Source organism: Nerophis ophidion, linkage group LG11 (genome assembly GCF_033978795.1).
Source record: "Nerophis ophidion isolate RoL-2023_Sa linkage group LG11, RoL_Noph_v1.0, whole genome shotgun sequence".
Taxonomy (NCBI): Eukaryota; Metazoa; Chordata; class Actinopteri; order Syngnathiformes; family Syngnathidae; genus Nerophis; species Nerophis ophidion.
The window spans coordinates 69,481,974-69,508,478 of NC_084621.1; the positions used below are offsets into that span (position 1 = coordinate 69,481,974).

The following is a 26,505-nucleotide window of genomic DNA, read 5'->3' on the forward strand; positions in this document are numbered from 1 at the left end:
AGAAGGCCACACATCTTGGTGCAGATCTAGATAAAAGGTGCAGAATTAGGAATGACTGACAGTCCACTTGCATCGAGGCCAAGCAGGGAAGCAGCAAATTAGGCAGATGGCGATGTGTGCATTGCTCATTATTGCCACCTACAGGACTGGAGGGGAATGACTCCAGTCCAAATGATTAGCAACACACAATAGGAGGAGGAGAACACAGAGAGAGAGAGAGAGAGAGAGAGAGAGAGAGAGAGAGAGAGGTCTTGGCAGGCCTTAATAAGCCAAGAATTGTCTGAACATGATTGTGCAATAATACAACAATCTTTATGGTAATAAGTGCCCTACTTCTGCTTTATGAGTAATGCTGGATGAAGTTATGGAGGGGAAGTATGGCATAAGTTGAATAAGGTGAAGTTATTGAGGGGAAGTATGGCATAAGTTGAATAAGGTGAAGTTATTGAGGGGAAGTATGGCATAAGTTTAATAAGATGAAGTTATTGAGGGGAAGTATGGCATAAGTTGAATAAGGTGAAGTTATTGAGGGGAAGTATGGCATAAGTTAAATAAGATGAAGTTATTGAGGGGAAGTATGGCATAAGTTTAATAAGATGAAGTTATTGAGGGGAAGTATGTTATGAGGATGTCTTGTGGGAAGAAATATTTTGCTTTGCAGTCATGTTGCTACTTTAGACTTCCATCACACTTTGAGGAAGGGACTGAACTACAAGATCTTTATTGTCATTGCAAAAGTACAACATTTACCTTTTGTCTGTGGGGGAGGGGGAAGAATATTTCAACAAAGGAACATTTTGTTCAATATCAGCACAATGTTGATGAATACATTGCTATCTGTAGTATAATTACAGTAATATGAGGTACATCCAGTATGTTGTATCTGTAGTATAATTACAGTAATATGAGGTACATCCAGTATGTTGTATCTGTAGTATAATTACAGTAATATGAGGTACATCCAGTATGTTGTATCTGTAGTATAATTACAGTAATGTGAGGTACATCCAGTATGTTGTATCTGTAGTATAATTACAGTAATATGAGGTACATCCAGTATGTTGTATCTGTAGTATAATTACAGTAATATGAGGTACATCCAGTATGTTGTATCTGTAGTATAATTACAGTAATATGAGGTACATCCAGTATGTTGTATCTGTAGTATAATTACAGTAATATGAGGTACATCCAGTATGTTGTATCTGTAGTATAATTACAGTAATATGAGGTACATCCAGTATGTTGTATCTGTAGTATAATTACAGTAATATGAGGTACATCCAGTATGTTGTATCTGTAGTATAATTACAGTAATATGAGGTACATCCAGTATGTTGTATCTGTAGTATAATTACAGTAATATGAGGTACATCCAGTATGTTGTATCTGTAGTATAATTACAGTAATGTGAGGTACATCCAGTATGTTGTATCTGTAGTATAATTACAGTAATATGAGGTACATCCAGTATGTTGTATCTGTAGTATAATTACAGTAATATGAGGTACATCCAGTATGTTGTATCTGTAGTATAATTACAGTAATATGAGGTACATCCAGTATGTTGTATCTGTAGTATAATTACAGTAATATGAGGTACATCCAGTATGTTGTATCTGTAGTATAATTACAGTAATGTGAGGTACATCCAGTATGTTGTATCTGTAGTATAATTACAGTAATATGAGGTACATCCAGTATGTTGTATCTGTAGTATAATTACAGTAATGTGAGGTACATCCAGTATGTTGTATCTGTAGTATAATTACAGTAATATGAGGTACATCCAGTATGTTGTATCTGTAGTATAATTACAGTAATGTGAGGTACATCCAGTATGTTGTATCTGTAGTATAATTACAGTAATATGAGGTACATCCAGTATGTTGTATCTGTAGTATAATTACAGTAATATGAGGTACATCCAGTATGTTGTATCTGTAGTATAATTACAGTAATATGAGGTACATACAGTATGTTGTATCTGTAGTATAATTACAGTAATGTGAGGTACATCCAGTATGTTGTATCTGTAGTATAATTACAGTAATATGAGGTACATCCAGTATGTTGTATCTGTAGTATAATTACAGTAATGTGAGGTACATCCAGTATGTTGTATCTGTAGTATAATTACAGTAATATGAGGTACATCCAGTATGTTGTATCTGTAGTATAATTACAGTAATGTGAGGTACATCCAGTATGTTGTATCTGTAGTATAATTACAGTAATATGAGGTACATCCAGTATGTTGTATCTGTAGTATAATTACAGTAATGTGAGGTACATCCAGTATGTTGTATCTGTAGTATAATTACAGTAATGTGAGGTACATCCAGTATGTTGTATCTGTAGTATAATTACAGTAATATGAGGTACATCCAGTATGTTGTATCTGTAGTATAATTACAGTAATATGAGGTACATCCAGTATTCTGCAGCACAGATCAGGCAGGAGAGTCTGAGGCGGCAGACACAAGACTTTACACAACATTGATACAACCTCCTTTACAAGAAAGTTGCATTTGTACACGAACACAAGCTTGGATCAACATTGTTGTTTGGAAAATGAGCACATTTTAATGTCACAACCTGACATTGAATAAAAGGTTGTGAAAAAGCTTGTTGTGTTTGCGTTGTTGAGTATTGGTTGGCAAAAGACCAAATATATTATTTTCAATATTTTATACCTCATGTCTCAGCACAGAGCTCTTTAACCTTTTGGACCAGGTTTTAACTACAGACTCAAATCTTACTCTTCTTTTTAATCCCAACCACAATGTGGAACTTACCACCACCAAACTTGTCAAACAATATGAAAGCATGAGCTAAGCACAAAGATTATTATCCAGGCTGATTCCTAAAATGAATCCAAATCAAGTCAAGTGCAAAGGAAGTGATGCATAAAGACGGATGTTAAAAATAAATGTACACACAAACACATTGAAACTCAATCAATAATAAATCAACTGTCACATTTTCACCACTTTAGTCAGCATTTTGGCTCTTTGACTAACTTCTCTAGGACTTCCTCTGTTAAAAATTGTCATTACTGCCACAAGTGGTGGAAAAGTGTATTGCAACCACCCACAGCTGGGGAACGTCTGTTTGGATAGCAAATGTTTGACTTGTAAGATGTGAGAAATAATGGCCTGAACATGTGAGACGTCAACATGTGAGACGTCGACATGTGAGACGTCAACATGTGAGAGGTCAACATGTGAGAGGTCAACATGTGAGAAGTCAACATGTGAGAAGTCAACATGTGAGAAGTCAACATGTGAGAAGTCAACATGTGAGACGTCAACATGTGAGACGTCAACATGTGAGAGGTCAACATGTGAGAGGTCAACATGTGAGAAGTCAACATGTGAGAAGTCAACATGTGAGACGTCAACATGTGAGACGTCAACATGTGAGAAGTCAACATGTGTGAAGTCAACATGTGAGACGTCAACATGTGAGACGTCAACATGTGAGACGTCAACATGTGAGACGTCAACATGTGAGAAGTCAACATGTGAGACGTCAACATGTGTGAAGTCAACATGTGAGAAGTCAACATGTGAGACGTCAACATGTGAGAAGTCAACATGTGAGACGTCAACATGTGTGAAGTCAACATGTGTGAAGTCAACATGTGAGACGTCAACATGTGTGAAGTCAACATGTGAGACGTCAACATGTGTGAAGTCAACATGTGAGACGTCAACATGTGTGAAGTCAACATGTGAGACGTCAACATGTGAGACGTCAACATGTGAGACGTCAAAATGTGAGACGTCAACATGTGTGAAGTCAACATGTGAGACGTCAACATGTGTGAAGTCAACATGTGTGAAGTCAACATGTGTGAAGTCAACATGTGTTAAGTCAACATGTGTTAAGTCAACATGTGAGACGTCAACATGTGTGAGGTCAACATGTGAGAAGTCAACATGTGAGACGTCAACATGTGTGAAGTCAACATGTGAGACGTCAACATGTGAGAAGTCAACATGTGAGAAGTCAATATGTGTGAAGTCAACATGTGTGAAGACGACATGTGAGACGTCAACATGTGAGAAGTCAACATGTGAGAAGTCAACATGTGTGAAGTCAACATGTGTGAAGTCAACATGTGAGACGTCAACATGTGTGAAGTCAACATGTGAGAAGTCAACATGTGAGACGTCGACATGTGAGACGTCGACATGTGAGACGTCGACATGTGAGACGTCAACATGTGAGACGTAAACATGTGAGAAGTCAACATGTGAGACGTCGACATGTGAGACGTCGACATGTGAGACGTCGACATGTGAGAAGTCGACATGTGAGAAGTCGACATGTGAGACGTCGACATGTGAGACGTCGACATGTGAGACGTCGACATGTGAGACGTCGACATGTGAGACGTCGACATGTGAGACGTCGACATGTGTGACGTCAACATGTGAGAAGTCAACATGTGAGACGTCAACATGTGTGAAGTCAACATGTGTGAAGTCAACATGTGAGACGTCAACATGTGAGACGTCGACATGTGAGAAGTCGACATGTGAGAAGTCGACATGTGAGACGTCGACATGTGAGACGTCGACATGTGTGAAGTCGACATGTGTGAAGTCGACATGTGAGACGTCGACATGTGTGAAGTCGACATGTGTGAAGTCGACATGTGAGACGTCGACATGTGTGAAGTCGACATGTGAGACGTCAACATGTGTGAAGTCAACATGTGAGACGTCAACATGTGAGACGTCAACATGTGAGACGTCAACATGTGAGACGTCAACATGTGAGACGTCAACATGTGTGAAGTCAACATGTGTGAAGTCAACATGTGAGACGTCAACATGTGTGAAGTCAACATGTGAGACGTCAACATGTGAGACGTCAACATGTGAGACGTCAACATGTGAGAAGTCGACATGTGAGACGTCGACATGTGAGACGTCGACATGTGAGACGTCGACATGTGTGAAGTCGACATGTGTGAAGTCGACATGTGTGAAGTCGACATGTGTGAAGTCGACATGTGAGACGTCAACATGTGAGACGTCAACATGTGTGAAGTCAACATGTGAGACGTCAACATGTGTGAAGTCAACATGTGAGACGTCAACATGTGAGACGTCAACATGTGTGAAGTCAACATGTGAGACGTCAACATGTGTGAAGTCAACATGTGTGAAGTCAACATGTGTGAAGTCAACATGTGTGAAGTCAACATGTGTGAAGTCAACATGTGTGAAGTCAACATGTGAGAAGTCAACATGTGTGAAGTCAACATGTGAGAAGTCAACATGTGAGAAGTCAACATGTGAGACGTCAACATGTGAGACGTCAACATGTGTGACGTCAACATGTGTGAAGTCAACATGTGAGACGTCAACATGTGTGAAGTCAACATGTGTGAAGTCAACATGTGAGAAGTCAACATGTGAGAAGTCAACATGTGAGACGTCAACATGTGAGACATCAACATGTGTGACGTCAACATGTGTGAAGTCAACATGTGAGACGTCAACATGTGAGACGTCAACATGTGAGACGTCAACATGTGAGACGTCAACATGTGAGAAGTCAACATGTGAGACGTCAACATGTGAGACGTCAACATGTGAGACGTCAACATGTGTGAAGTCAACATGTGTGAAGTCAACATGTGTGAAGTCGACATGTGTGAAGTCGACATGTGAGACGTCGACATGTGTGAAGTCGACATGTGTGAAGTCGACATGTGTGAAGTCGACATGTGAGACGTCGACATGTGAGACGTCGACATGTGAGACGTCGACATGTGAGACGTCGACATGTGAGACGTCGACATGTGAGACGTCGACATGTGAGACGTCGACATGTGTGAAGTCGACATGTGTGAAGTCGACATGTGAGACGTCATGTGTGAAGTCGACATGTGAGACGTCAACATGTGAGACGTCAACATGTGAGACGTCAACATGTGAGACGTCAACATGTGAGACGTCAACATGTGTGAAGTCAACATGTGTGAAGTCAACATGTGAGACGTCAACATGTGAGACGTCAACATGTGAGACGTCAACATGTGAGACGTCAACATGTGAGAAGTCGACATGTGAGACGTCGACATGTGAGACGTCGACATGTGAGACGTCGACATGTGAGACGTCGACATGTGAGACGTCGACATGTGAGACGTCGACATGTGTGAAGTCGACATGTGTGAAGTCGACATGTGTGAAGTCGACATGTGTGAAGTCGACATGTGAGACGTCAACATGTGTGAAGTCAACATGTGAGACGTCAACATGTGTGAAGTCAACATGTGAGACGTCAACATGTGTGAAGTCAACATGTGAGACGTCAACATGTGAGACGTCAACATGTGTGAAGTCAACATGTGAGACGTCAACATGTGTGAAGTCAACATGTGTGAAGTCAACATGTGAGACGTCAACATGTGTGAAGTCAACATGTGAGACGTCAACATGTGAGACGTCAACATGTGTGAAGTCAACATGTGTGAAGTCAACATGTGAGACGTCAACATGTGAGACGTCAACATGTGTGAAGTCAACATGTGTGAAGTCGACATGTGAGACGTCGACATGTGTGAAGTCGACATGTGTGAAGTCGACATGTGTGACGTCGACATGTGTGACGTCAACATGTGTGACGTCAACATGTGAGAAGTCAACATGTGAGACGTCAACATGTGAGAAGTCAACATGTGAGACGTCAACATGTGAGACGTCAACATGTGTGAAGTCAACATGTGTGAAGTCAACATGTGAGAAGTCAACATGTGAGACGTCAACATGTGAGAAGTCAACATGTGAGAAGTCAACATGTGAGACGTCAACATGTGAGACGTCAACATGTGTGAAGTCAACATGTGAGAAGTCAACATGTGAGACGTCAACATGTGAGAAGTCAACATGTGAGAAGTCAACATGTGAGACGTCAAAATGTGTGAAGTCAACATGTGTGAAGTCAACATGTGAGACGTCAACATGTGTGAAGTCAACATGTGAGACGTCAACATGTGAGAAGTCAACATGTGTGAAGTCAACATGTGAGACGTCAACATGTGTGAAGTCAACATGTGAGACGTCAACATGTGAGACGTCAACATGTGAGACGTCAACATGTGAGACGTCAACATGTGTGAAGTCAACATGTGAGACGTCAACATGTGTGAAGTCAACATGTGTGAAGTCAACATGTGTGAAGTCAACATGTGTGAAGTCAACATGTGTGAAGTCAACATGTGTTAAGTCAACATGTGAGACGTCAACATGTGTGAGGTCAACATGTGAGAAGTCAACATGTGAGACGTCAACATGTGTGAAGTCAACATGTGAGACGTCAACATGTGAGAAGTCAACATGTGAGAAGTCAACATGTGTGAAGTCAACATGTGTGAAGACGACATGTGAGACGTCAACATGTGAGAAGTCAACATGTGAGAAGTCAACATGTGTGAAGTCAACATGTGTGAAGTCAACATGTGAGACGTCAACATGTGTGAAGTCAACATGTGAGAAGTCAACATGTGAGACGTCAACATGTGAGAAGTCAACATGTGAGACGTCAACATGTGAGACGTCAACATGTGAGAAGTCAACATGTGAGAAGTCAACATGTGTGAAGTCAACATGTGTGAAGTCAACATGTGAGACGTCAACATGTGAGACGTCAACATGTGAGACGTCAACATGTGAGACGTCAACATGTGTGAAGTCAACATGTGAGAAGTCAACATGTGAGAAGTCAACATGTGAGAAGTCAACATGTGAGAAGTCAACATGTGTGAAGTCAACATGTGAGACGTCAACATGTGAGAAGTCAACATGTGAGACGTCAACATGTGAGAAGTCAACATGTGTGAAGTCAACATGTGAGAAGTCAACATGTGAGAAGTCGACATGTGTGAAGTCGACATGTGTGACGTCGACATGTGTGACGTCGACATGTGTGACGTCAACATGTGTGACGTCAACATGTGAGAAGTCAACATGTGAGACGTCAACATGTGAGACGTCAACATGTGAGACGTCAACATGTGAGACGTCAACATGTGAGACGTCAACATGTGTGAAGTCAACATGTGTGAAGTCAACATGTGAGAAGTCAACATGTGAGACGTCAACATGTGAGAAGTCAACATGTGAGAAGTCAACATGTGAGACGTCAACATGTGAGACGTCAACATGTGTGAAGTCAACATGTGAGAAGTCAACATGTGTGAAGTCAACATGTGAGAAGTCAACATGTGTGAAGTCAACATGTGAGAAGTCAACATGTGAGAAGTCAACATGTGTGAAGTCAACATGTGAGAAGTCAACATGTGAGAAGTCAACATGTGAGACGTCAACATGTGAGAAGTCAACATGTGAGAAGTCAACATGTGTGAAGTCAACATGTGTGAAGTCAACATGTGTGAAGTCAACATGTGAGAAGTCAACATGTGTGAAGTCAACATGTGAGAAGTCAACATGTGAGACGTCAACATGTGAGACGTCGACATGTGTGAAGTCGACATGTGAGACGTCGACATGTGAGACGTCAACATGTGAGAAGTCAACATGTGTGAAGTCAACATGTGAGAAGTCAACATGTGAGAAGTCAACATGTGAGACGTCAACATGTGAGACGTCAACATGTGTGAAGTCAACATGTGAGAAGTCAACATGTGAGAAGTCAACATGTGTGAAGTCAACATGTGAGACGTCAACATGTGAGAAGTCAACATGTGAGAAGTCGACATGTGAGAAGTCGACATGTGAGAAGTCGACATGTGAGAAGTCGACATGTGAGAAGTCGACATGTGTGAAGTCGACATGTGTGAAGTCGACATGTGTGACGTCGACATGTGTGACGTCAACATGTGAGACGTCAACATGTGAGAAGTCAACATGTGAGACGTCAACATGTGAGACGTCAACATGTGAGAAGTCAACATGTGTGAAGTCAACATGTGTGAAGTCAACATGTGAGAAGTCAACATGTGTGAAGTCAACATGTGTGACGTCAACATGTGAGAAGTCAACATGTGAGACGTCAACATGTGTGAAGTCAACATGTGAGAAGTCAACATGTGAGACGTCAACATGTGAGAAGTCAACATGTGAGACGTCAACATGTGAGACGTCAACATGTGAGACGTCAACATGTGAGACGTCAACATGTGAGACGTCAACATGTGAGAAGTCAACATGTGAGACGTCAACATGTGAGACGTCAACATGTGAGACGTCAACATGTGAGAAGTCAACATGTGAGACGTCAACATGTGAGACGTCAACATGTGAGACGTCAACATGTGAGAAGTCAACATGTGAGACGTCAACATGTGTGACGTCAACATGTGAGAAGTCAACATGTGAGACGTCAACATGTGAGACGTCAACATGTGAGACGTCAACATGTGAGACGTCAACATGTGAGACGTCAACATGTGTGAAGTCAACATGTGTGAAGTCAACATGTGAGAAGTCAACATGTGAGACGTCAACATGTGAGAAGTCAACATGTGAGACGTCAACATGTGAGACGTCAACATGTGAGACGTCAACATGTGTGAAGTCAACATGTGAGAAGTCAACATGTGTGAAGTCAACATGTGAGAAGTCAACATGTGTGAAGTCAACATGTGAGAAGTCAACATGTGAGAAGTCAACATGTGTGAAGTCAACATGTGAGAAGTCAACATGTGAGAAGTCAACATGTGAGACGTCAACATGTGAGAAGTCAACATGTGAGAAGTCAACATGTGTGAAGTCAACATGTGTGAAGTCAACATGTGTGAAGTCAACATGTGAGAAGTCAACATGTGTGAAGTCAACATGTGAGAAGTCAACATGTGAGACGTCAACATGTGAGACGTCGACATGTGTGAAGTCGACATGTGAGACGTCAACATGTGAGAAGTCAACATGTGTGAAGTCAACATGTGAGAAGTCAACATGTGAGAAGTCAACATGTGAGACGTCAACATGTGAGACGTCAACATGTGTGAAGTCAACATGTGAGAAGTCAACATGTGAGAAGTCAACATGTGTGAAGTCAACATGTGAGACGTCAACATGTGAGAAGTCGACATGTGAGAAGTCGACATGTGAGAAGTCGACATGTGAGAAGTCGACATGTGAGAAGTCGACATGTGAGAAGTCGACATGTGTGAAGTCGACATGTGTGACGTCGACATGTGTGACGTCAACATGTGAGACGTCAACATGTGAGAAGTCAACATGTGAGACGTCAACATGTGAGACGTCAACATGTGAGAAGTCAACATGTGTGAAGTCAACATGTGTGAAGTCAACATGTGAGAAGTCAACATGTGTGAAGTCAACATGTGTGACGTCAACATGTGAGAAGTCAACATGTGAGACGTCAACATGTGTGAAGTCAACATGTGAGAAGTCAACATGTGAGACGTCAACATGTGAGAAGTCAACATGTGAGACGTCAACATGTGAGACGTCAACATGTGAGACGTCAACATGTGAGACGTCAACATGTGAGACGTCAACATGTGAGAAGTCAACATGTGAGACGTCAACATGTGAGACGTCAACATGTGAGACGTCAACATGTGAGACGTCAACATGTGAGACGTCAACATGTGAGACGTCAACATGTGAGACGTCAACATGTGAGAAGTCAACATGTGAGACGTCAACATGTGAGACGTCAACATGTGAGAAGTCAACATGTGTGAAGTCAACATGTGAGACGTCAACATGTGAGACGTCAACATGTGAGACGTCAACATGTGAGAAGTCAACATGTGAGACGTCAACATGTGTGAAGTCAACATGTGAGAAGTCAACATGTGAGACGTCAACATGTGAGAAGTCAACATGTGAGACGTCAACATGTGAGAAGTCAACATGTGAGACGTCAACATGTGAGACGTCAACATGTGAGACGTCAACATGTGAGAAGTCAACATGTGAGACGTCAACATGTGAGACGTCAACATGTGAGACGTCAACATGTGAGAAGTCAACATGTGAGACGTCAACATGTGAGACGTCAACATGTGAGACGTCAACATGTGAGAAGTCAACATGTGAGAAGTCAACATGTGAGACGTCAACATGTGAGAAGTCAACATGTGAGACGTCAACATGTGAGAAGTCAACATGTGAGACGTCAACATGTGAGACGTCAACATGTGAGACGTCAACATGTGAGAAGTCAACATGTGAGACGTCAACATGTGAGACGTCAACATGTGAGACGTCAACATGTGAGAAGTCAACATGTGAGACGTCAACATGTGAGACGTCAACATGTGAGACGTCAACATGTGAGAAGTCAACATGTGAGACGTCAACATGTGAGACGTCAACATGTGAGAAGTCAACATGTGTGAAGTCAACATGTGAGACGTCAACATGTGAGAAGTCAACATGTGAGACGTCAACATGTGAGACGTCAACATGTGAGAAGTCAACATGTGAGAAGTCAACATGTGAGACGTCAACATGTGTGAAGTCAACATGTGAGAAGTCAACATGTGAGACGTCAACATGTGAGAAGTCAACATGTGAGACGTCAACATGTGAGACGTCAACATGTGAGACGTCAACATGTGAGACGTCAACATGTGAGACGTCAACATGTGAGACGTCAACATGTGAGAAGTCAACATGTGAGACGTCAACATGTGAGACGTCAACATGTGAGACGTCAACATGTGAGAAGTCAACATGTGAGACGTCAACATGTGAGACGTCAACATGTGAGACGTCAACATGTGAGAAGTCAACATGTGAGACGTCAACATGTGAGACGTCAACATGTGAGAAGTCAACATGTGTGAAGTCAACATGTGAGACGTCAACATGTGAGACGTCAACATGTGAGACGTCAACATGTGAGACGTCAACATGTGAGACGTCAACATGTGAGAAGTCAACATGTGAGACGTCAACATGTGAGACGTCAACATGTGAGACGTCAACATGTGAGACGTCAACATGTGAGAAGTCAACATGTGTGAAGTCAACATGTGTGAAGTCAACATGTGTGAAGTCAACATGTGAGACGTCAACATGTGAGAAGTCAACATGTGTGAAGTCAACATGTGAGAAGTCAACATGTGTGAAGTCAACATGTGAGAAGTCAACATGTGTGAAGTCAACATGTGAGAAGTCAACATGTGAGAAGTCAACATGTGAGACGTCAACATGTGAGAAGTCAACATGTGAGAAGTCAACATGTGTGAAGTCAACATGTGTGAAGTCAACATGTGTGAAGTCAACATGTGAGAAGTCAACATGTGTGAAGTCAACATGTGAGAAGTCAACATGTGAGACGTCAACATGTGAGACGTCGACATGTGTGAAGTCGACATGTGAGACGTCAACATGTGAGAAGTCAACATGTGTGAAGTCAACATGTGAGAAGTCAACATGTGAGAAGTCAACATGTGAGACGTCAACATGTGAGACGTCAACATGTGTGAAGTCAACATGTGAGAAGTCAACACGTGAGAAGTCAACATGTGTGAAGTCAACATGTGAGACGTCAACATGTGAGAAGTCGACATGTGAGAAGTCGACATGTGAGAAGTCGACATGTGAGAAGTCGACATGTGAGAAGTCGACATGTGAGAAGTCGACATGTGTGAAGTCGACATGTGTGAAGTCGACATGTGTGACGTCGACATGTGTGACGTCAACATGTGAGACGTCAACATGTGAGAAGTCAACATGTGAGACGTCAACATGTGAGACGTCAACATGTGAGAAGTCAACATGTGTGAAGTCAACATGTGTGAAGTCAACATGTGAGAAGTCAACATGTGTGAAGTCAACATGTGTGACGTCAACATGTGAGAAGTCAACATGTGAGACGTCAACATGTGTGAAGTCAACATGTGAGAAGTCAACATGTGAGACGTCAACATGTGAGAAGTCAACATGTGAGACGTCAACATGTGAGACGTCAACATGTGAGACGTCAACATGTGAGACGTCAACATGTGAGACGTCAACATGTGAGAAGTCAACATGTGAGACGTCAACATGTGAGACGTCAACATGTGAGACGTCAACATGTGAGAAGTCAACATGTGAGACGTCAACATGTGAGACGTCAACATGTGAGACGTCAACATGTGAGAAGTCAACATGTGAGACGTCAACATGTGAGACGTCAACATGTGAGAAGTCAACATGTGTGAAGTCAACATGTGAGACGTCAACATGTGAGACGTCAACATGTGAGACGTCAACATGTGAGAAGTCAACATGTGAGACGTCAACATGTGTGAAGTCAACATGTGAGAAGTCAACATGTGAGACGTCAACATGTGAGAAGTCAACATGTGAGACGTCAACATGTGAGAAGTCAACATGTGAGACGTCAACATGTGAGACGTCAACATGTGAGACGTCAACATGTGAGAAGTCAACATGTGAGACGTCAACATGTGAGACGTCAACATGTGAGACGTCAACATGTGAGAAGTCAACATGTGAGACGTCAACATGTGAGACGTCAACATGTGAGACGTCAACATGTGAGAAGTCAACATGTGAGACGTCAACATGTGAGACGTCAACATGTGAGAAGTCAACATGTGTGAAGTCAACATGTGAGACGTCAACATGTGAGAAGTCAACATGTGAGACGTCAACATGTGAGACGTCAACATGTGAGAAGTCAACATGTGAGACGTCAACATGTGTGAAGTCAACATGTGAGAAGTCAACATGTGAGACGTCAACATGTGAGAAGTCAACATGTGAGACGTCAACATGTGAGACGTCAACATGTGAGACGTCAACATGTGAGACGTCAACATGTGAGACGTCAACATGTGAGACGTCAACATGTGAGAAGTCAACATGTGAGACGTCAACATGTGAGACGTCAACATGTGAGACGTCAACATGTGAGAAGTCAACATGTGAGACGTCAACATGTGAGACGTCAACATGTGAGACGTCAACATGTGAGAAGTCAACATGTGAGACGTCAACATGTGAGACGTCAACATGTGAGAAGTCAACATGTGTGAAGTCAACATGTGAGACGTCAACATGTGAGACGTCAACATGTGAGACGTCAACATGTGAGACGTCAACATGTGAGAAGTCAACATGTGAGACGTCAACATGTGAGACGTCAACATGTGAGACGTCAACATGTGAGACGTCAACATGTGAGAAGTCAACATGTGTGAAGTCAACATGTGTGAAGTCAACATGTGAGACGTCAACATGTGAGACGTCAACATGTGAGACGTCAACATGTGTGAAGGACCCCTTGTCACGGCCAGGAAGTGTCCTAAGTTTGCCCGTAAGCGGCGCCCCAGCTACACCCAGCATAACTGGCGTGTATGACAAGCTGCGTTTAAGGGCGGGGCCTGTCTGGCTGGAGGCGTGTCCAGCAGGAATGTTTGAGCTGGTTGAAGCCCCGCCCCCTCCTACCTGGCTTTGAGCTCCTTGTACTCCTCCTTGATCTTGCCCAGCTCCAGCTGCAGGCGGGCACGCTCCCGGGCCACCTGGTCCAGGGTCTTGCGGGCGTCGGCCAGCTCGGTCTCGTAGGCCGCCTTGATGCCGCTGAGGTCGCGGCTGACGCAGGACTCGGACTCGGAGATGCGCAGGCGCAGGCCGGCGTTCTCCACCTCCAGCGAGCGCACCTTGTCGATGTAGACGGCCAGCCGGTCGTTGAGGTTGCACAGGTCCTCCTTCTCCTGCAGCCGGGTGATGCGGGCCGGGGAGGCGGCGCCGCGGCTCATGCGCTTCTGGCTCGGGGTTTCCATGGCGACGGGCGGCGCGGCTGCGGTGAGTCACTGGCGGGGGGAAGGAAACTTTTTATTACACTTCAAAACTTTCCACTGGACTCAGAAGTTGATTCATTCAAACAATCCTTGCTCTCACTTCCTGCCGGAGAAAAAGAGCGGTCCTCGGGGTAATAGACCTCGCATACCAGTTGCCATGGCGATGACTGCATAAACACTGCCCTGCCAAGGACATCCTCATCCCAAACGCTGGCCTGAAAAGAAGATCTGCACTGCCACTTGCTGCTTGGCAGACTTCAGCAGCTTGAAAACCTTCAACCTGCTGTGTGTTGCATACCAAGCCCTCAGAGACTCACCTCTGTACCAACTAGCGGGACACTCTCAAATACAAGCCGCAGTGAACGCACCGTCCCGCTCGCTCCATAGTTCGGCCTCCCTTTGCTCTCCAACACCCGCATGACATCTTCTAAACTTGTACTGCCAGGCCTTCAAAATAAAAGCCAGCCAGTAAAATAAAAGTCCAGCAGAATGTTTTAGTTTAAGGATAAGGGCGCCTTTCCTTTACTAGAAATAGGTTTCAGTACCAGCAGATTTTTGGGACATTGCCCAATAATGCACATGACAAATGTTGTAATTTAAGAGAAGATAGCAGCTAAATATGTGTGTCTATACACAGTGTGGAGCACTCATGTAAGCCCATCTTCACCACCTCCACTATGGCAAATAAACTGCATTCCTTAGGATCTTAAGTATCCTTATCACTGATGCCAGACATGCTACAAAGTGAGTGCATGCTAACAGCTAGGCTAGCCTGAAAGGACAGAAGAAGTAAGGCAAGTATCCTTATCACTGATGCCAGACATGCTACAAAGCGAGTGCATGCTAACAGCTAGGCTAGCCTGAAAGGACAGAAGTAGTAAGGCAAGTATCCTTATCACTGATGCCAGACATGCTACAAAGTGAGTGCATGCTAACAGCTAGGCTAGCCTGAAAGGACAGAAGAAGTAAGGCAAGTATCCTTATCATTGATGCCAGACATGCTACAAAGTGAGTGCATGCTAACAGCTAGGCTAGCCTGAAAGGACAGAAGAAGTAAGGCAAGTATCCTTATCACTGATGCCAGACATGCTACAAAGTGAGTGCATGCTAACAGCTAGGCTAGCCTGAAAGGACAGAAGAAGTAAGGCAAGTATCCTTATCACTGATGCCAGACATGCTACAAAGTGAGTGCATGCTAACAGCTAGGCTAGCCTGAAAGGACAGAAGAAGTAAGGCAAGTATCCTTATCACTGATGCCAGACATGCTACAAAGCGAGTGCATGCTAACAGCTAGGCTAGCCTGAAAGGACAGAAGAAGTAAGGCAAGTATCCTTATCACTGATGCCAGACATGCTACAAAGTGAGTGCATGCTAACAGCTAGGCTAGCCTGAAAGGACAGAAGAAGTAAGGCAAGTATCCTTATCACTGATGCCAGACATGCTACAAAGCGAGTGCATGCTAACAGCTAGGCTAGCCTGAAAGGACAGAAGAAGTAAGGCAAGTATCCTTATCACTGATGCCAGACATGCTACAAAGCGAGTGCATGCTAACAGCTAGGCTAGCCTGAAAGGACAGAAGAAGTAAGGCAAGTATCCTTATCACTGATGCCAGACATGCTACAAAGTGAGTGCATGCTAACAGCTAGGCTAGCCTGAAAGGACAGAAGAAGTAAGGCAAGTATCCTTATCACTGATGCCAGACATGCTACAAAGTGAGTGCATGCTAACAGCTAGGCTAGCCTGAAAGGACAGAAGAAGTAAGGCAAGTATCCTTATCACTGATGCCAGACATGCTACAAAGTGAGTGCATGCTAACAGCTAGGCTAGCCTGAAAGGACAGAAGAAGTAAGGCAAGTATCCTTATCACTGATGCCAGACATGCTACAAAGTGAGTGCATGCTAACAGCTAGGCTAGCCTGAAAGGACAGAAGAAGTAAGGCAAGTATCCTTATCACTGATGCCAGACATGCTACAAAGCGAGTGCATGCTAACAGCTAGGCTAGCCTGAAAGGACAGAAGAAGTAAGGCAAGTATCCTTATCACTGATGCCAGACATGCTACAAAGTGAGTGCATGCTAACAGCTAGGCTAGCCTGAAAGGACAGAAGAAGTAAGGCAAGTATCCTTATCACTGATGCCAGACATGCTACAAAGCGAGTGCATGCTAACAGCTAGGCTAGCCTGAAAGGACAGAAGAAGTAAGGCAAGTATCCTTATCACTGATGCCAGACATGCTACAAAGTGAGTGCATGCTAACAGCTAGGCTAGCCTGAAAGGACAGAAGAAGTAAGGCAAGTCAAGATGAAGAAGTGTAGATAGAAGAAGAAAGTAAAGAGATATTAACAAAAAGTCTAGAGAATAAAAGTGTTGGTGTGTCAGGATGACAAATCCATCTATAAATTGGTGATTTTGATACCAAAGGTAGTATTGGTCTATGAGCGATACAAGAATGATTAGCTTGATATTTTTATTCCCTCAAAGTCTTTTTGTTGTTGTTAATGTTTGCTAACTCTGAATAATGACATGAAGACTTTGATGGTAGTTTTTGCTTTTCTTTAGTTATTGTGAGCCATTTGTTTTGAACAACTGTACGTCATAAAGATATACCTGTGACCATGGGGGCGTGGCTAGAGGCGGGGTCAATATGACCCTCATATCATTTGCATAATCGGCGTTGTCATATATATATATATATATATATATATATATATATATATTTTTTTTTTTTTTTTTCTTTAAAAAAGGCCTACAAATGCTAAAAATACACGTAAAAACAAATCAGTTTCATTATTTAGTATTAACAGGTTTTTAGCTATATTACATGATTTGTTGCTGCGATTGTACAAAGTACTTTGTTAAGAATTTGACAAGTTTACACAGAATTTTCTAATCCTTTATGACTTTTTCTTTACAAAAAACAAGAATCTTTTCCTGGAGTTATTGGAGACTGTACTGGTGTTCGGAGACTCTGGACCAGGGGTGTCAAACGCGGGCCGGATCAGGCCCTAAAACAGGTTTTATCCTGCCCGCGGGATAAGTTTGCTAAGAATAAAAATAAGCCCAAATTTTTGAATGAAAGAAACTGCTGTTCTAAATGTGTCCACTAGATGTCAAAATAGCAATTCTTTGTATCTTTGGAGATGATGCTACATATGTTCAAATTAAAAAATTAATAAGAAAAACACATGATGTTAGGCCCCGCGACCCTGAAAGGGACAAGCGGTAGAAAATGGATGGATGAATGGATGTTAGCAAACTACGTAAATAACATTGTGTAATTAGATTTTTTTTTTTATAATCTTGATAGCTGGGAAATTAACACCAATGAGTTGACTGATGACTATTATCACATCATTTTTTCTGAAAGTACAAATAACGACAAATAAAGATAGAAAACTTAACCGCAACATGTAAGTGTAAAAATAAAAAAATCCAACAACATTATGATTTGTACATTTTCAGATTGTGCTTGTTTTATTTTTAAACAAAGAAAAGAATCTGAAGTTTTGCTATTTTTAAGTTATCGTGCCGTGACTTTACCAGTCCGGCGGCCAACATGGGAGCAGATTTTTCTCCATGTGGCCCCTGATCTAAAATGAGTTTGACACCCCCGCTCTAGACTCTACTTACGTCGACAAATTGTATTTTCTCTCCTTAATAGCCATCACTGTCCTTAAATGTACATTTTGCAGAGCAGAGATATAGTCAAGCTAGATCTACATCACAGACATGCTGACAAACACATTCATCTTGCCTACGTCATCACAACACCCTTGTCAGTCTTTTCTCAGCAGCAACATTTCCGGTGCATCACTAGTCAATAGTACACAAATAAAAGGCTCTATGTATGTGTTTGTACGGAGAAAAAAAAAAGGTCATTTTTAAAAAAGGTGTGGCGGATTCTATTTTGCCGTGGCGATCCTCCACGGTCAATTACATGTAGCGTAAACCCTGGGACTACTTGAAATATTGTGTTAATAACCCTTACTTTAAAGTGATTGAAAAACTTCTCAGTTAACAAAGGTGATCGGTTTTGGCTGATATCCTTAATGGATGATCGGTATTGGAATTGCCAAAGCCCTCATAGCAACATGCTTCTAAATCAAACATCTAGGTGTTGCTGGACTACATCTAAGGTCCGCTGTGGTTACTTCTGGTGAGTGGCTGTTGGCAAGAAGATATTTTATCCAAAAGAAGACTGAGGGCAGCAAAAGGCTGCAGCATCTAGCTAATAAGCTACTGTAAATTCCGTACTATAAGCCACTACTTTTTTCCTACACTTGGAACACAGCGGCTCATAAAACCATGCGGCTAATTTATGGATTTTTCTTCGCTGACGGCCATAAACCAAATAGCTTTAAAAAAAAAAACATTGAAAAGGTGTGTTATCGTTTGTGCTAAGGCGCCATCTTTAAGACGCATTCGCTGCAGTGTCCTTCCATTTAGTGCTTTCAACCTGAAGTAGAAGTGCCATTTGGTCTTCCATAATGTCTCTACTGGTACGGATTGTCCGATGAACTCCCCAAGCAATGTTAGTAAGTTCTACAATAGAACTAAAACTGTTTTTACCTTATAAATATCGTCCTGTGTGTGATTTTCTTGCAAATTTGTACGTACTATCGTACTGTAATGAAGTGAGCGTTGTTAGCTAACATGTTTACAAGTGTCTGTTAGTATTATCAACATACAATTATTTTTTTTTTGTATCGTTTCATTTACACAAATTCCTCATTTAATTCAGCAAAATGTCAGCGTGGAGTTATTGAGTCTGTTTAGATGATTGGAGAGCTAGCTTGCGCAGCTCGTGGGTCCATGACCATGACTTCTGTTTTGTTTGTTCAGCCGTTTTACTGCCGCGTTTCAGGCTCCGTTTGGAAAGAAGGTATGTCAATAAACATTTACAGAAGTTTTCAGTGTAAATAACTCATTCCACAACGTCTGTGACTTACAGCTAATGCATGGAAAGTATTTTTCTCCCTAAAATTGACACATCAATGCACTTTATAGTCTGGAAAGTACGGTAGTTAAGCTAGCATTAGCATGTGGGTTTGTTTGGGGCACGCGGTCTCAAACACGACTTGCTGTGGCCAATGGGAAGGTGTAGTTAGCACGCAGAGGAAAAGGGGCAAAAAGTGGTTATCTATCGTTAAAAAAACCTCGGCAACGACAAAAAGAAATGAGAACCATTAGTTACGGTGAACTAAAGACAATCATGTGTGGCTAAAGAAGAAGATGCCTTCAGGAACCCGGGCAAACCAACAATCGTCATCATTATTATCACCACACAAAAAGGCGGGAAAGACCACGTCAACTGGAAGAGTGGGCAGCAAAACTCTGCGCCCGCCAATGAGGGTGGGTGGGCCCACAACTACTGCCACATGATCTCCTGCCCCTCCCCTCCCACGCCCTGCCCTTCCACGCCCTCCCATGCCCCCCCCTTCCCCTCCACATGCAACATCTCTGCAGACCGCCTCAACAAGTTTGGCAAGAGGAGCACTTCCAACAAAACATGGACCTTACCTTTTTTCTGGCTGTTGGGAAGCTCTCAAGAGCAGCCGGCTGCAAATGGACGCTTTCTAGAAGTCTCTGTGTGTGTGTGTGTGTGTGTGTGTGAAGGGTGGAGAAGAAGTAGTACTATTGCTGGAGGGTATAGTCTCGCTCACTCTCTGGCTGTTTGTGTGTGTGTGTGTGTGTGTGTGTGTGTCTGGAAAAAAGGACGACTTTCCTGCTCGCCCACTGCTCTAATGTCTGAGGCAGGCAGGGAGGGAGGGAGCACCGACAGGGGAGGGAGGAGGAGGAGTCAGGCTGGGCTGGGCTAGTGTGTGTGTGTGTGTGTGTGAGATCCATTACACAAGCTGCATTGGTGTGTGTGTTTGTGTGTGTGATCCATTACACAAGCTGCATTGGTGTGTGTGTGTGTGTGTGTGTGTGTGTGTGTGTAGCAGCTGTTGAGCTCCATCTCTGCTGAAGTTGCTCCTCCCTGCCAGATGGAGCATGATGGCTGCACTAAGACCACGCCCCCTGTTTGTAAGTTTGTGAATGAGCAAAAAAGATGTGGAATAAAACCTCCTTTCCATGAGAAGGATGAGTTCCAGAGTGAAAGTGTGAGGTTGCAGTTGAACAGAGTGGACTAGCATGAGTGGGTGGTGTGCCACAGGGATCAATCTTACACCTCTTTCCATTTGCAACATCTAAGGAGTGTTTCTTCTTGTGCCTTCAAGGACTGTGGCATCTTTCCTTTTCGTTGCAGCACTTTCTCCACAGCCTGCTTTTGACCAGGGCTTATCTCTAAACTTCATTCTTCTCCATTATTTGCAACATTTGGATTTAAATGCCCTTTGGGCGTAGGAATGTAACCATAAACGCTACTAACGATAAAGTGGCCATATTAGCATTTTAAATAAAAATGGTGGATACATTGTGATTGATGGCCACTACTAGCTTAAATGCTAACATGAATCCAAGAGACATTAGTGTCTTTCGCCATGAAGAAAGGTGACACCTGCAACTGCACTTAAAGCAAGACATTACTGCCATATTGCAATAGTGCACATTGAAGGCCCGGGCGGATGTTTTTACGGTGCGTTCAAGGACCGCTCGACAGCAAGGGACGCCACAACACTTATCAGTAAAGCACAACAAACACTAAACAATCAAAATAGTGGCTCTATGTTCTTCAGGTATCGAAAAATATCAAAAGATAACTTTTTGAGCACATTCAACAATACTGCGATAATGATGATTTTGGTATTAATCTTTCAAGACGCTACGTCCGTTCTTGGCCGCACCTGAATGAAGGTGGACCGCGACTTAAAACAAGTTGAAAATTATTGGGCTGTTACCATTTAGTGGTCAATTGTAGGGAATACTGTATGTACTGTACTGTATGTACTGTACTATCTACTAATACAAGTTTCAATCAATCAAATCTTCCTTTGCTTTCAAAACAGCATTCTACACATTTTAAAGTTCAACTTAAAGTAAAAATGATAACACACGCACACACATGCACGCACACACACACACACACACGCACGCACACACACACACACGCACACACACTAGGTGTGGCAAAATTATTGTCGGTGAGGGGAGCAGTGAGCAGCAGCAGTGGCCACACCCAGGAATCATTTATGGTGATTTAACCCCCAACTCCAAGCCTTGATGCTGAGTGCCAAGCAGGGAGGTAATGGCTCCCATTTTTATAGTCTTTGGTATGACTCGGCCAGGGTTTGAACTCACAACCTCCCCATCTCAGGGCGGACACTCGAACCACTGGGCCAGCGAGTAGGTCTTGATGTGTTGAGTGTCAATGTTTTCTCTCACCTCGCAGAATGGAGAACATTTGGTGCAAAAAGCTGACAAAATGTCGAAAAGTGACAAAGTCTACAACTTCACCGAGGGGCCAATTGCCAACCAAATGAAAGAGTGAGGCCCCGCCTTGAAACACATTTAATGATAAGCCATTGGAAAACTAATTGTGTGTATACAAGCCTTTCTGACAAACTGTCTAATATACCTCATGATTGAAGTGTGAGGGCCAATAAGAAACATTCTGACAAACAGTCTAACAGACGTCCTGGTTGAAGTGTGAGGGCCAATAAGAAACATTCTGACAAACAGTCTAATATACCTCATGATTGAAGTGTGAGGGCCAATAAGAAACATTCTGACAAACAGTCTAATATACCTCATGATTGAAGTGTGAGGGCCAATAAGAAACATTCTGACAAACAGTCTAATATACCTCATGATTGAAGTGTGAGGGCCAATAAGAAACATTCTGACAAACAGTCTAATATACCTCATGATTGAAGTGTGAGGGCCAATAAGAAACATTCTGACAAACAGTCTAATATACCTCATGATTGAAGTGTGAGGGCCAATAAGAAACATTCTGACAAACAGTCTAATATACCTTATGATTGAAGTGTGAGGGCCAATAAGAAACATTCTGACAAACAGTCTAATATACCTCATGATTGAAGTGTGAGGGCCAATAAGAAACATTCTGACAAACAGTCTAATATACCTTATGATTGAAGTGTGAGGGCCAATAAGAAACATTCTGACAAACAGTCTAATATACCTTATGATTGAAGTGTGAGGGCCAATAAGAAACATTCTGACAAACAGTCTAACAGACGTCCTGGTTGAAGTGTGAGGGCCAATAAGAAACATTCTGACAACAGTCTAACATCCGTCCTGGTTGAAGTGTGAGGGCCAATAAGAAACATTCTGACAAACAGTCTAATATACCTCATGATTGAAGTGTGAGGGCCAATAAGAAACATTCTGACAAACAGTCTAATATACCTCATGATTGAAGTGTGAGGGCCAATAAGAAACATTCTGACAAACAGTCTAATATACCTCATGATTGAAGTGTGAGGGCCAATAAGAAACATTCTGACAAACAGTCTAATATACCTTATGATTGAAGTGTGAGGGCCAATAAGAAACATTCTGACAAACAGTCTAATATACCTCATGATTGAAGTGTGAGGGCCAATAAGAAACATTCTGACAAACAGTCTAATATACCTTATGATTGAAGTGTGAGGGCCAATAAGAAACATTCTGACAAACAGTCTAACAGACGTCCTGGTTGAAGTGTGAGGGCCAATAAGAAACATTCTGACAAACAGTCTAATATACCTCATGATTGAAGTGTGAGGGCCAATAAGAAACATTCTGACAAACAGTCTAATATACCTCATGATTGAAGTGTGAGGGCCAATAAGAAACATTCTGACAAACAGTCTAATATACCTCATGATTGAAGTGTGAGGGCCAATAAGAAACATTCTGACAAACAGTCTAATATACCTCATGATTGAAGTGTGAGGGCCAATAAGAAACATTCTGACAAACAGTCTAATATACCTCATGATTGAAGTGTGAGGGCCAATAAGAAACATTCTGACAAACAGTCTAATATACCTCATGATTGAAGTGTGAGGGCCAATAAGAAACATTCTGACAAACAGTCTAATATACCTCATGATTGAAGTGTGAGGGCCAATAAGAAACATTCTGACAAACAGTCTAATATACCTCATGATTGAAGTGTGAGGGCCAATAAGAAACATTCTGACAAACAGCCTAATATACCTTATGATTGAAGTGTGAGGGCCAATAAGAAACATTCTGACAAACAGTCTAATATACCTCATGATTGAAGTGTGAGGGCCAATAAGAAACATTCTGACAAACAGTCTAATATACCTCATGATTGAAGTGTGAGGGCCAATAAGAAACATTCTGACAAACAGTCTAATATACCTTATGATTGAAGTGTGAGGGCCAATAAGAAACATTCTGACAAACAGTCTAACAGACGTCCTGGTTGAAGTGTGAGGGCCAATAAGAAACATTCTGACAAACAGTCTAATATACCTCATGATTGAAGTGTGAGGGCCAATAAGAAACATTCTGACAAACAGTCTAATATACCTCATGATTGAAGTGTGAGGGCCAATAAGAAACATTCTGACAAACAGTCTAATATACCTTATGATTGAAGTGTGAGGGCCAATAAGAAACATTCTGACAAACAGTCTACCAGACGTCCTGGTTGAAGTGTGAGGGCCAATAAGAAACATTCTGACAAACAGTCTAATATACCTCATGATTGAAGTGTGAGGGCCAATAAGAAACATTCTGACAAACAGTCTAATATACCTCATGATTGAAGTGTGAGGGCCAATAAGAAACATTCTGACAAACAGTCTAATATACCTCATGATTGAAGTGTGAGGGCCAATAAGAAACATTCTGACAAACAGTCTAATATACCTCATGATTGAAGTGTGAGGGCCAATAAGAAACATTCTGACAAACAGTCTAATATACCTCATGATTGAAGTGTGAGGGCCAATAAGAAACATTCTGACAAACAGTCTAACAGACGTCCTGGTTGAAGTGTGAGGGCCAATAAGAAACATTCTGACAAACAGTCTAATATACCTCATGATTGAAGTGTGAGGGCCAATAAGAAACATTCTGACAAACAGTCTAATATACCTCATGATTGAAGTGTGAGGGCCAATAAGAAACATTCTGACAAACAGTCTAATATACCTCATGATTGAAGTGTGAGGGCCAATAAGAAACATTCTGACAAACAGTCTAATATACCTCATGATTGAAGTGTGAGGGCCAATAAGAAACATTCTGACAAACAGTCTAATATACCTCATGATTGAAGTGTGAGGGCCAATAAGAAACATTCTGACAAACAGTCTAATATACCTCATGATTGAAGTGTGAGGGCCAATAAGAAACATTCTGACAAACAGCCTAATATACCTTATGATTGAAGTGTGAGGGCCAATAAGAAACATTCTGACAAACAGTCTAATATACCTCATGATTGAAGTGTGAGGGCCAATAAGAAACATTCTGACAAACAGTCTAATATACCTCATGATTGAAGTGTGAGGGCCAATAAGAAACATTCTGACAAACAGTCTAATATACCTTATGATTGAAGTGTGAGGGCCAATAAGAAACATTCTGACAAACAGTCTAACAGACGTCCTGGTTGAAGTGTGAGGGCCAATAAGAAACATTCTGACAAACAGTCTAATATACCTCATGATTGAAGTGTGAGGGCCAATAAGAAACATTCTGACAAACAGTCTAATATACCTCATGATTGAAGTGTGAGGGCCAATAAGAAACATTCTGACAAACAGTCTAATATACCTTATGATTGAAGTGTGAGGGCCAATAAGAAACATTCTGACAAACAGTCTAACAGACGTCCTGGTTGAAGTGTGAGGGCCAATAAGAAACATTCTGACAAACAGTCTAATATACCTCATGATTGAAGTGTGAGGGCCAATAAGAAACATTCTGACAAACAGTCTAATATACCTCATGATTGAAGTGTGAGGGCCAATAAGAAACATTCTGACAAACAGTCTAATATACCTTATGATTGAAGTGTGAGGGCCAATAAGAAACATTCTGACAAACAGTCTAACAGACGTCCTGGTTGAAGTGTGAGGGCCAATAAGAAACATTCTGACAAACAGTCTAATATACCTCATGATTGAAGTGTGAGGGCCAATAAGAAACATTCTGACAAACAGTCTAATATACCTCATGATTGAAGTGTGAGGGCCAATAAGAAACATTCTGACAAACAGTCTAATATACCTCATGATTGAAGTGTGAGGGCCAATAAGAAACATTCTGACAAACAGTCTAACAGACGTCCTGGTTGAAGTGTGAGGGCCAATAAGAAACATTCTGACAAACAGTCTAATATACCTCATGATTGAAGTGTGAGGGCCAATAAGAAACATTCTGACAAACAGTCTAATATACCTCATGATTGAAGTGTGAGGGCCAATAAGAAACATTCTGACAAACAGTCTAACAGACGTCCTGGTTGAAGTGTGAGGGCCAATAAGAAACATTCTGACAAACAGTCTAATATACCTCATGATTGAAGTGTGAGGGCCAATAAGAAACATTCTGACAAACAGTCTAATATACCTTATGATTGAAGTGTGAGGGCCAATAAGAAACATTCTGACAAACAGTCTAACAGACGTCCTGGTTGAAGTGTGAGGGCCAATAAGAAACATTCTGACAAACAGTCTAATATACCTCATGATTGAAGTGTGAGGGCCAATAAGAAACATTCTGACAAACAGTCTAATATACCTCATGATTGAAGTGTGAGGGCCAATAAGAAACATTCTGACAAACAGT

The 26,505-nt window shown here is 42.1% G+C and overlaps 1 protein-coding gene across 2 annotated transcripts in view; it reads right to left on the bottom strand.

Moving 5' to 3' along the window:
• Window positions 1-26,505, bottom strand: part of LOC133562402 (lamin-A-like) — a 91,731-nt gene that overhangs the window by 45,575 nt on the left and 19,651 nt on the right. Inside the window, exons 1-2 of one of the 2 annotated variants that reach the window (XM_061916582.1) lie at window positions 20,299-20,535; window positions 14,427-14,791 (exon numbers count right to left, since the gene is read on the bottom strand). In XM_061916582.1, coding sequence (XP_061772566.1) covers window positions 14,427-14,761 — 335 coding nt within the window. In that variant the 5' untranslated portion in view covers window positions 14,762-14,791; window positions 20,299-20,535. Of the gene's footprint in view, window positions 1-14,426; window positions 14,792-20,298; window positions 20,536-26,505 lie in introns of those variants that run through there. The other variant, XM_061916583.1, reaches the window with a different exon arrangement.